This window comes from Trichomycterus rosablanca, chromosome 1 (genome assembly GCF_030014385.1).
Source record: "Trichomycterus rosablanca isolate fTriRos1 chromosome 1, fTriRos1.hap1, whole genome shotgun sequence".
Lineage (NCBI taxonomy): Eukaryota > Metazoa > Chordata > Actinopteri > Siluriformes > Trichomycteridae > Trichomycterus > Trichomycterus rosablanca.
Genome location: NC_085988.1, coordinates 86,713,872 through 86,726,828, shown reverse-complemented (window position 1 = coordinate 86,726,828; position 12,957 = coordinate 86,713,872). Strand labels below are relative to the sequence as shown.

At 46.2% G+C, this 12,957-nt stretch overlaps 1 protein-coding gene across 2 annotated transcripts in view; it reads right to left on the bottom strand.

Moving 5' to 3' along the window:
* Nucleotides 1-6,375: 6,375 nt before the first annotated feature.
* The window catches only part of si:dkey-97m3.1 (fatty acyl-CoA reductase 1), a 36,724-nt gene continuing 30,142 nt past the window's right edge, over nt 6,376-12,957 (bottom strand). Inside the window, exons 11-13 of one of the 2 annotated variants that reach the window (XM_062997306.1) lie at nt 12,356-12,483; nt 11,359-11,451; nt 6,376-9,574 (exon numbers count right to left, since the gene is read on the bottom strand). In XM_062997306.1, coding sequence (XP_062853376.1) covers nt 9,574; nt 11,359-11,451; nt 12,356-12,483 — 222 coding nt within the window. In that variant the 3' untranslated portion in view covers nt 6,376-9,573. Of the gene's footprint in view, nt 11,452-12,355; nt 12,484-12,957 lie in introns of both variants that reach the window. The other variant, XM_062997295.1, reaches the window with a different exon arrangement.

The following is a 12,957-nucleotide window of genomic DNA, read 5'->3' as shown; positions in this document are numbered from 1 at the left end:
ATAATTTATTAGTATGGTGTAGGGCCTCCTTTTGCGGCCAATACAGCGTCAATTCGTCTTGGAAATGACATATACAAGTCCTGCACAGTGGTCAGAGGGATTTTAAGCCATTCTTCTTGCAGGATAGTGGCCCGGTCACTACGTGATGCTGGTGGAGGAAAACGTTTCCTGACTCGCTTCTCCAAAACACCCCAAAGTGGCTCAATAATATTTAGATCTGGTGACTGTGCAGGCCATGGGAGATGTTCAACTTCACTTTCATGTTCATCAAACCAATCTTTCACCAGTCTTGCTGTCTGTATTGGTGCATTGTCATCCTGATACACGGCACCGCCATTGGATGCACATGGTCCTCCAGAATGGTTCGGTAGTCCTTGGCGCGTGCCCATCTAGCACAAGTATTGGGCCAAGGGAATGCCATGATATGGCAGCCCAAACCATCACTGATCCACCCCCATGCTTCACTCTGGGCATGCAACAGTCTGGGTGGTACGCTTCTTTGGGGCTTCTCCACACCGTAACTCTCCCGGATGTGGGGAAAACAGTAAAGGTGGACTCATCAGAGAACAATACATGTTTCACATGGTCCACAGCCCAAGATTTGCGCTCTTTGCACCATTGAAACCGACGTTTGGCATCGGCACGAGTGACCAAAGGTTCGGCTATAGCAGCCCGGCCGTGTATATCGACCCTGTGGAGCTCCCGACGGACAGTTCTGGTGGAAACAGGAGAGTCGAGGTGCACATTTAATTCTGCCGTGATTTGGGCAGCCGTGGTTTTATGTTTTTTGGATACAATCCGGGTTAGCACCCGAACATCCCTTTCAGACAGCTTCCTCTTGCATCCACAGTTAATCCTGTTGGATGTGGTTTGTCCTTCTTGGTGGTATGCTGACATTACCCTGGATACCGTGGCTCTTGATACATCACAAAGACTTGCTGTCTTGGTCACAGATGCGCCAGCAAGACGTGCACCAACAATTTGTCCTCTTTTGAACTCTGGTATGTCACCCATAATGTTGTGTGCATTGCAATATTTTGAGCAAAACTGTGCTCTTACCCTGCTAATTGAACCTTCACACTCTGCTCTTACTGGTGCAATGTGCAATTAATGAAGATTGGCCACCAGACTGGTCCAATTTAGCCATGAAACCTCCCACACTAAAATGACAGGTGTTTCAGTTTCATTGTCCAACCCCTGTACTTCTATCTAAAGCGACCTACAACTGTGAGCTAAAACACTTTGCTCAGGGGTCCAACAGTGACACGAGTCATTAATAAAGCAGTACACTAATCACTGACCTTCCACTGGCCTTCATTCTCTCTCTCTCTCACACACACACACACACACACACACACACACACACACACACACACACACACACACACACACACACACACACACACACACACACACCTCTCTCTTGTCTATTTGAAAAATAGATTTATGATTTTCATATGATAGAACTTTGCCGTGCCGCTCGGAGCTTTAATCACTGATGCTCTTGTGGCTGAATGGAAGTGAATCCCTGCAGTCATGTTCCAGCATGAAGCATCTATATTAAAGCACTTGGTGCTGTGAGGGGAACATTTACTCTGTTCTGATAGACCTGGATTTGGGAGCAGCACAGCGACACAGATCAGGAGGTGTTGGTGCTACACGACTCCTGGTTCCCAGGTTCTGGTTGTGTGGACGTTCACATTTCTGACCACTTCAGGCTCAGTTGTAGTTTATCATTGTTGTGTGTGTGATTACACTGCTGCCCCCTACAGGACTTAAATGACACAACATTTTTACATTATTAATAATGAATCTGATAGATTGACTTATTTACCTCTTAAACAGAATGAACTCACCTCTGGGTTCAAAACCACATATTTTATATACAGGTTTTATATAGCAGCATACACGTATGGTCAAAAATATGTGGACGGTACTCCTTATTAAGTTTAAGTATTTTAGCCTCTGCCATTGCTAACAAGTGCATAACATCAATTACACTGATGAGCCAAACCAATAGGATCAAACCCAAACGAGCATGGTGACGCCTGTTCTGTAGCACTGGTCGATCTGATGGTGTGTGTGAGGGTGAGAGATCTATTAGATGTGGATCTGATGGTGTGTGTGAGGGTGAGAGATCTATTAGATGTGGATCTGATGGTGTGTGTGAGGGTGAGAGATCTATTAGATGTGGATCTGATGGTGCGTGTGAGGGTGAGGGATCTATTAGATGTGGATCTGATGGTGCGTGTGAGGGTGAGGGATCTATTAGATGTGGATCTGATGGTGTGTGTGAGGGTGAGAGATCTATTAGATGTGGATCTGATGGTGCATGTGAGGGTGAGGGATCTATTAGATGTGGATCTGATGGTGTGTGAGGGTGAGGGATCTATTAGATGTGGATCTGATGGTGCGTGTGAGGGTGAGGGATCTATTAGATGTGGATCTGATGGTGTGTGTGAGGGTGAGAGATCTATTAGATGTGGATCTGATGGTGCGTGTGAGGGTGAGGGATCTATTAGATGTGGATCTGATGGTGTGTGTGAGGGTGAGAGATCTATTAGATGTGGATCTGATGGTGTGTGAGGGTGAGGGATCTATTAGATGTGGATCTGATGGTGCGTGTGAGGGATCTATTAGATGTGGATCTGATGGTGCGTGTGAGGGTGAGAGATCTATTAGATGTGGATCTGATGGTGTGTGAGGGTGAGGGATCTATTAGATGTGGATCTGATGGTGCGTGTGAGGGTGAGGGATCTATTAGATGTGGATCTGATGGTGTGTGTGAGGGATCTATTAGATGTGGATCTGATGGTGTGTGTGAGGGTGAGAGATCTATTAGATGTGGATCTGATAGTGCGTGTGAGGGATCTATTAGATGTGGATCTGATGGTGTGTGAGGGTGAGGGATCTATTAGATGTGGATCTGATGGTGCGTGTGAGGGTGAGGGATCTATTAGATGTGGATCTGATGGTGCGTGTGAGGGTGAGAGATCTATTAGATGTGGATCTGATGGTGTGTGAGGGTGAGGGATCTATTAGATGTGGATCTGATGGTGCATGTGAGGGTGAGGGATCTATTAGATGTGGATCTGATGGTGTGGGTGAGGGATCTATTAGATGTTGATCTGATGGTGTGTGTGATGGATCTATTAGATGTGGATCTGATGGTGTGGGTGAGGGATCTATTAGATGTGGATCTGATGGTGTGTGTGAGGGTGAGGGATCTATTAGATGTGGATCTCTAATGGTGTGGGTAAGGGATCTATTAGATGTGGATCTGATGGTGCGTGTGAGGGTGAGGGATCTTTTAGATGTGGATCTGATGGTGCGTGTGATAGATAGTTTTTATTTACATTACTGGTTCTCCAAGAATTTTAAACAGACATGGAGAGATGTTACATCCTTGTGGGACTCCCGTTCTTACCCTGAACCATGCTGATGTGTGATTGGCTGTCCTGACAGCACCATGTTGTTGGCTGTACAGATTCCTCAGTAGCTGAACCAGGTTTGATGGGAAACCATCCCAGTTTCTCAGGTTGTACCATGTCAGTGAAACAGAAATATAGTGCCTGGTTCCTTCCTCTTGCTTTTTCGAAAATGATCTGGAGGTTTGTGATCCGATCCCACGTGCCTCTTTTTAACGTAATTCCAGCTTGGTTTGCCTTCATTTTAAGATTATTTAGTACTGGACTTATTTTCAGGTTCTTGAAGACGTTTTTACCTCTCATCCGAAAGTCTTCTACATCTGCATTTAAAAGAGGAGGGACAGACATTTTGGACAGAGAGGACAGCTGGTTTGAAAGAGGAGTAAAGACCATCTATGTCCAACTGGAACTACCATCGTTGAACAGAGGTGGTGGCTTACAACAACTGTTCTCAACCAGGGGGTCTCACCGAGCCTACAGGAGTTTCTTGTTGCATTTAATTTAGAAGAGGAAAAATCAATCACAAGTGATGGGACGGGAAAATCAAAAAGCTCTTGGCATATGAGTCTTTAAGAATGGACACATTTGATTCGCCGACCACGAAAGTGCCAAGGTTAATGGACTGTGACTATGCACGATTTAGATGTTGATGCAGATATTACTTAAGAAGATCAATGTGAGGAAGCTACCACAAGTTCACCAGAAGTAAACCCACCACTAAGGTAGTCACCTTCATTGTTGATTCATTGAATTTCCTATGAGCAAGAACACATATCTTCTGTCATCCTTGCTGAATAATAAGTAATGAAAGGAATAATATCATAACCCGTCGAGGGGGTCCTAAAAATGCTTTTGAACAGAGGAGGGTCGGAGAACCACTGGCCTTCCTAGGCAGTTTAACTCCCATTCACACCTCGACCCATGTGGACCTAGGAGATCACATAATGGCAGGGTGGGGCAATGCCTCTCAAATGAGTTACACCTTAACTACTTACATGATGGCAGGGTGGGTCAACAACTTTCAGGACCACCTCCAGGTGACAATTCCACTAGCAGTTCAATACTATCACAGACTTTACTCTACTAATAATATAAATAATCTGTAACTAAAACGCAATTTAAACCTCCATCTGTGGGGTTGTTTACCTCTGTTCCACACTGACTGAGAAAAAAACGACAGGGTACAGACTGGAGAGCAAGTCTGAAGAGAATGGAACGAAGAATGTAGGAGTTCTTGGTTCCCCACACAAAAAGAAGACAGATCAAGACTGGGGAACACGACGTGATACTCTTCATTTGGGAATCAATTGGGTTAAAAAGGGGAACAACTGAGTTAAATGTAGGTTTGGTTTAGTGGTCGTGAGATCGACTGGGTCAGGATTGGTCTGGAAGTTAAATACCTGGGACTCCCTAGACGAGAGGTGACATGTCTTCAAGAACCTAAATGAAGTCCAGAGGCCTTTAACTCTAGCATCTGGATGACCGAGAACTTACACAGACAGCTCACATGCTACCATGTGAGACCAGTGCAATGGTCCTGTAGGTCCAGATCACCCACACGTTCCTACAGCCCTTATGCAGCTTGTTCAGAGTCTCTTCACAAAACCTGAGCAGTTCGACTCATCTGAACCAGGATCCCTTCGCTTAGCCAGGTCTACACTTGATCTCTTACCTCAGTGGTCGTGGTTCCTTTTCCTGAACATCAATCTGTATGTTCTCCTCTTCACCACCATACAGTTCCTCACTGTTTTTATTTTAGACCTACACTATATTACCAAAAGTATTCGCTCGTCTGCCTTCACACGCATATGAACTTGAGTGACTCCCATTTTTAATCCACAGGGTTTAATATGTCGGCACCCTTTGCAGCTATAACAGCTTCAACTCTTCTGGGAAGGCTTTCCACAAGGTTTAGGAGTGTGTTTATGTGAATTTTTGACCATTGTTCCAGAAGCGCATTTGTGAGGTCAGACACTGATGTTGGACGAGAAGGCCTGGCTCACAGTCTCCGCTCAAATTCATCCCAAAGGTGTTCTATCTATCAGGTTGAGGTCAGGACTCTGTGCAGGCCAGTCAAGTTCTTCCACTCCAAACTGGCTCCTCCACGTCTTTATGGAGCTTGTGCTTTGTGCACTTGTGCGCAGTCATGTTGGAACAGGAAGGGGCCATCCCCAAACTGTTCCCACAAAGTCAAAATCTTTTGGTGTGCTAAAGCATTAAGAGTTCCTTTCACTGGAACTAAGGGACAACTCCTGAAAAACACCCCCACACCATAATCCCCCCTCCACCACACTTTACACTCGGCACAATACAGTCAGACAGGTACCGTCTCCTGGCAACCGCCAAATCCAGACTCGTCCATCAGATCACCAGACAGAGAAGCGTGATCCGTCACTCCAGAGAACACGTCTCCACTGCTCTAGAGTCCAGTGGCGGTGTGCTTTACACCACTGCATTGCGCTTGGTGATGTGAGGCTTGGATGCAGCTGCTCGGCCATGGAAACCCATTCCATGAAGCTCTACACACTGTTCTTGAGCTCATCTGAAGGCCACATGAAGTTTGCAGGTCTGTAGTGATGGACTCTGCAGAAAGTTGGTGACCTCTGCGCACTATGTTCCTCAGCATCCGCTGACCCGCCCTGTCATTTTACATGGTAACACTCGGTGGCTGAGTCGCTGTCGTTCCCAATCGCTTCCACTTTGTTATACCAGCACTGACAGTCGACTGTGGAATATTTAGTAGTGAGGATATTTCACCACTGGACTTGTTGCACAGGTGGCATCACGGTACCACACTGGAATTCACTGAGCTCCTGAGAGCGACCCGTTCTTTCACTAATGTGTGTAGAAGCAGTCTGCATGCCGATTTTTGTTCTTGATGGTTTTGAGATCAGAAATCAGAAGCACAAACAGAATAAATAAATAAATAAATAAACTGGGGTCTCAGTTTGTGTTGAATGAGTTTTATATTGAAACAGTTGATTAAAAGATTACAGGTGAAGGAAGACGCGTCGATTCTGAACTCGTTATGGCATCATAAATATAGACGGGCGTGGTTAAGAGGAAACGCTGGGTGTCGTAACCGTACGCGGCTCGTTCAGAATTCTCTGTAAAAATCCAAAAATACTTCCTCTGTTTTGGCATCGACGGGGCAGTTTCATACAGCCAGAGTAAACAATAGCATCCTTTATAACGCTAACATTTATTAACCTCATTACAACCCACACGCTCACCGCTGCTCAATATCATACACTGTACAACCAGCACTCAGCTAGCATGCTAACTTAGCTCATTAGCCAGCTAAACATTTATAAATATAGCAAACGTGCTAAGTGCTGCAAATGATCAAGCTGGCTCAGCTGGTTAGCCGTGATGTTCTTGGTAAACTGTGAACTGTCTAACTGTTAGCTTAATGAAGCTAGCCATACTGTAAATCTTGAGCTCAGCTAATTTGCTAACAGGTTAGCCTAGCTAACAAGCAACAGAGCTGCTGTCATGTTTGTTTGTTACTAATTTGTTGTGTTTGACCCTTTCAAAATATTAGACCTTGCTAAAATCGATAGCCAAGGGACATCATTATAAATGTGATACTGATAATCTGATACTAGCTTGTTAGCAAGTTAGCTAGCCATATTTTTTGTAAATTGCAAAACGCAAATGTAACCAGCATGCTAGCTACGTTATGATCGCTTGTGAGAGCTGTATAATGTGAACTCAGTGGACGTACCATTAAAATGGACTGATTAGCACTAGCAGGTTTAGGGCAACACTGTAAATTATAAACATTTTAAATTACACACCTTAAAGTCTGTGCTTGATCGCTAACGAGTTAGCAAACTAGCAGATCTGTTGCCGATGAGTGTAAAACGTAAAAGTAGCTAACTTGATAACTTAGCATGCTAGCCGACACGCTGATAAATAACAAAAAACTGTAAAACATGACACCTTAGCGAACATGCCGAATTAGCAAGCCAGCTGAATGCGCTAGCCGAAGCTGCCAGTAAACGATTATAGAGTGTAAAACTGAATGGAGCGCTATGCTAATAACGTAGAGATGGAAGCGGAGACGATTCATGCAGCGTGTTAGCGCTGACGCTCCGAAGTCCCGCGGCTGCACCCGAATCGTGCCGATACGAAACGGAGCTCTTAATAAAACGTTTTCATTTCATCAGTGATCAAAAACTACTCGGAATTTCTCGATGGTGATTCCGGTGTCGCTTCTGGAACGTTCCGTAGTTTCCCGTCGCAGTGGAGGCGATTCCCAGCCGGCAAAACTAGCGCCTGAATGATAATCGTCAAAGTGAACCCTATAGCTACAACAGACTAACGATGTAATTCATCTGTAACCGGAAGAACCCGGGGTAAATGTGAGCTCTGATGCTAAAACTATCCGCTGATAAGCTGAACACAATTCAAACCTGCATCTACGGGGTTGTAAACCTCCGTCCCACACTGACTGGAGAGAATGGAACACAGAACGTAAGAGTTCTTGCAGACTGGGGGAGACCCTTGGGGTAGGATGGTGCGAACTATATCAAGTAACTGCTGACTGGCATACTGGAGCTGATTTTGGGCAAACAAACTGGCCTACTGGGACTCGACTGGCAGAATGGATATGCTGGAGTAAAGCTCTGGGGCAGATAGATACCCCTGTCCTACACTGACTGAGGAGAGAACGATGGGGTGAAGACCTGAGAGCGAGGAATGTAGGAGTTCTCGGTTCCAGAAGAACTCCTACACTAACAGAGGACAGATCAAGACTGGGGAACAAGGGTGCTCAGGTGGAACAGCGGGATATTCCACTAGCACACCAGCGCCGAGATTCTGAACTCCTCGGTTCGAAACTCGGCGTTGCCACCGGTCGCCTGGGCACCATCTAGCAAGCAGACACGTTTATGCTAGGGAGGGATGACCGGACTATGTGTGTGGGGTCTTCAAACGCTGTGTAAGGACCCTGATTGGCAGATAGAGGCGCCTGGGCAGAGTGCACGAGTGCGTGGGTCGGAGGGGGCGTGAGCGGCGATATACTGGTGCTTACTGGAGGCTCATGTGAAGTTATCGGGTTTTTTAAAGTAATTTAATAGGATAAATACTGTGAGTCGACTGAATCAATAATGTGGATCCATCAGGTAAAGAGAGGGGGAACAAACCTGATCAATGTCATCCGGCGGTCACCAGTGGATCATACAGAAAGTGATTATTGGGATTGATTAAGTCAACAATGGGTATCGATCATTTACATTTTCAGCATTTTAGTGGACGCTTTTATCCAAAGTGACTTACAGTACTGTGACACAGTCTGAGCAATTGAGGGTTAAGGGCCTTGCTCAGGGGCCCAACATTGGCAACCTTGCAGTGATGGGGTTTGAACCAGCGACCTTTCTGATTACTAGTCCAGCACCTTAACCGCTAGGCTACACCTGCCCTGGCCTAGATTGGGGATTAATTGGTGTAAAATCTGGTGATTGATGTAAGGTAGTCACTAGGATCAGGACTGGGGATTCACTGGGGTGGAGACTGGGGGGGGGATGAGACCCTCATGTCTGAGAACGTTCCAGTTCTCCAACCAGTCGACAAACATCTGGAACCTAAAATCTTTCCAGTGTTGCCGGACTCCACCAGTTTCAGCTTCCGGCAGCACGTCAACGTCGGGGGTAAGAGCGTCAAGTTTCAGAGAGGAAACCACGTAACACACGGCGGTGATGACGTTTATAAGAACAGCATCAGTATTAATGGTGTTCACTGGTAACGTAGAGGAACCAGAGTCCAATCACAATCAAGAAATGGATTCAGCATTTAGCGGACGCATTTATCCAAATCGACTTACAGCACTGTGACAGGATACAGTCTAAGCAATTGAGGGTTAAGGGCCTCGCTCAAGGGCCCAACATTGACCCTTCTGATTACCAGTCCAGTACCTTAACCACTACGCTACAGCTTCTCCCTAAATCAAACACAGTCATGTATCTCCACTTCACCTCACTTACACGTCTCTGTACTGTGGGAGGAAACCCATGCAGACACGAGGAGAACATGCACAACTCCACCCAGAAAGGGACCTGGACCGCTCCACCCGGGGATCGAACCCAGGACCTTCATACTGTGAGGGACAGTGCTGCCCGAACATCCGTATCAGTGTTTGATCTCTGATGAAATAAAAGCATTTTATTTAGCATGAGCTACACTGTTGGACCCGACTGCACACACACACACACACACACACACACACACACACACACACATACACACACACACACACACACACACACACACACACACACACACACACAGCTTCTGTACATTCAGGTAATTAATCTTTACGTAGAACGAACACTGGCGTGATTTAGATCGTTTAAAATCATTATAAAAAGAAAAGTCCTGTTACCAGAAGAATGAATAATAATAATAATATTATTATTAATAATAATAATAATAATAATAATAATAATAACAATAATATAATAATCTGCTGATCCAGTATTAATAAGGACAGGCCGTAAATCAGAGCAATCGTTGCATATTGATCTGTTTTCTGGTTATAAAAGGAGAACTCGCTCTAAAAACACTGGACATCCACGGTGAGATCTGCCCCCTCTTACCCCCAGTTAAACCCAAGTTACCCCGAGGGCAGACCGGTTAGGAGGAAAGACTGAATGAAGATGACCTTGGGGGGGGCAGACTGGGATCTGCTGGCGAAGAGACTGGGCAGTACAGTGCTGTTTACAATTATTCACAATACGTGAGGCTCCCACGGCCTCGAATTTGGTTGCGGTACGGGAACAGGGCACGGGGGTGTGGGGGGTATAATACAACAAACCGACTGGCATACTGGGAGGCCTGGAAAAGGAAACTGGGGACGTGCTGCGGCCAGTTTAGATCAAGCTTTTAAGAATTAAGCAGAATTGGGGGGGGGGGGGTTCGTATACGTTGGCATAGACTGGCACGGCTCAATGCTGCTTTGTGTTGATGAGGACACTCAAGGCTCTGGTGGACGACTGCGCTGGTTATAAGGCAAACAATACCAATGTCAAGTTTACCACTGGGGGAACTGGGGAAACTGGGATGGATGACCAACCTAAAATAAGCTAAGGTAGACTGGCATATAAGGGCATTCGGGCATTACAATACTAGTACAATACTATTTTTAGGTTAAGAGGGATACTCAAGGCTCTGGCAACCTTTTGCTCCAAGATCAGTCGCCAACTGGATAAGGATGGGGGTAGGATGGGGCAAACTATACCAACTGGCTGCTGACTGGCCTACTGGGTATACTGGAGTAAACTGCTGGAGTAAACTTGGATAACGGGTGTAGAAGGCTCTGGGGCAGGCAGGCAAACTGGTACAAGATTGGCGAGCCAGTTGGGCTGGTCAGGAAACCATAATGACCCATTAGGGTTAATTAGGAGTGGACTGGTGTACGTTTGAGTAAACCAGACTGGATTGATGTCCGTTGGTGTAAACTGCACCAGACTGGGCCAGTAAATTCATGCCCAATGCAAGACTGGTGACCAGCTGGGGCTGACTGGCAGATTTAAACTGGGGCAGTACAATGCTGTGGATGACCGGAGGCCAGCTAAATTGGGCAAATAGGGCCATTCGATGAATAATAGACCAATGAAACAGAGCAGAATGGGGGCAGATTGGGGCCTGGTATGATGTAGTAAGGGTAGATTTAGGCACACAGAGGCAGATAAGAAGTAGACGGGGGGTATCTGGAAAGGTTGTAGCAGTCTGGAGTAAATTAGAGGCAAAACTGGTGGCCCGTTGGCAGACTGGAGATGCATGAAGGATGCTGTAGTAGACCGGGGAAGGGGGGGTCTGGGGTACGTCGGAGGAGACCGGGGAGGCTGAGCGCCGTCTTCAGTTGGTGAGGGTACTCGAGGCTCTGAAGTAGGAGAGGAACTTGAAGCACAAACTGACAACGAAGTACCAAATGTTTCTGGCCATCTGAGAGCGGGCGATGAAGACACGCCAGATGAAGACGAGCAGGACTGTGTTGAAGGTGTAACGGATGTTCCTCAACCTGAGAGGAGAGACAGAGGAAGCAAATTAATAGATCGGCTCTTCTCTAACAAGCCAAACGTCACTTCCAGACAAGAGCCTGTCTCATGGAAGAGAGGGAAGTTCTTCTCCTCAAGAGATCATGCTTGTCTGGAGACTTTCTACCTCCCTGGACAGGGTCCTCATACTACCTAACTATGTATCTCTCAGTCCAAGTTTAGCATCCCCATTCTAATTCATGTGGTTGGAAGTCCAACGCACCAAAGAGTCTCTCTAGGCTCGACACTAAGCAACAGCAGTTAACCAATCCCAAGAACAGTGATCCCTCCTAGAGAAAACCATTCATATGGACCCAGGAGATCATTTGAAGGAGAAGGACCCTAGCTGGCCCACTGGAGCTGCCAGAAAGGTAACCCAGGTAAGGAAACCAGTTTCACCTCTGATAGATTCAAGCAGCAAGGTCACACTGGCACAGCTCATTGTAGACCTTTGTAGCTTCACAGTTAGGTGACCAGTGATACAAGGGGTATCCCCTCCACCATGCACTGAAGCTATCTTGCTCTACAGCTCCTGGCTTTGGGCATCGGTAAGGAACTTGCCTCATCATCTGTAATTCACAAGGTGACCATCAATGACGCCAAAGCCACTGTGGCCAGAAGTCTTGGAGAGCAGAGCTCTGTATGTGAGGGACGATATTCCTATCTTCTCAGTCAATCAAAACAATACTGAACAATCTCAGACATCTGTAGCCACGTAAGGCCGTGTGTTCCTGGTCCCTCTGTGAACAACCAACTACAACCAACCAACTAATCTAGAAGAAGTGTGGGTTAACAGAACCACACGTTCTGAGGAGGAACGCCTGTGCAGACCGGTCTCCAGAGAAGATAACGGGACGCTGCAGGAATGTTCATGAACGTGTATCTCACTTGCGCAGGTGCTGTCGGGCTGCTGGAATATCGGCCATGTCCTCGTTCAGGACGTACTTCTTGGTTCCGATGCAGTAATTCTCGATGTACTCGGGCCAGTTCAACTTACGCACATCAAAGTTAAACATCTAAGAGAGAGGAACACAGAGACGTTATAAACAACCACCACCAGAAGCGTCTTATTTCTGCTTTATATTAGTTTAATATGAAGCGTTATGGCTTTATAAAGTGTAGAATGTGTGTGTGTGTGTGTGTGTGTGTGTACAGTGTGTGTGTGTGTGTGTAGAATGTGTGTACAGTGTGTGTGTAGTGTGTGTGTGTGTGTGTGTGTGTGTAGTGTGTGTGTGTGTACAGTGTGTGTGTAGTGTGTAGAATGTGTGTACAGTGTGTGTGTAGTGTGTGTGTGTGTGTGTGTGTGTGTAGTGTGTGTGTGTGTGTGTACAGTGTGTGTGTGTGTGTGTGTGTACAGTGTGTGTGTGTGTGTGTGTGTACAGTGTGTGTGTGTGTGTGTGTGTACAGTGTGTGTGTGTGTACAGTGTGTGTGTGTGTACAGTGTGTGTGTGTGTGTGTGTACAGTGTGTGTGTGTGTGTGTGTGTGTACA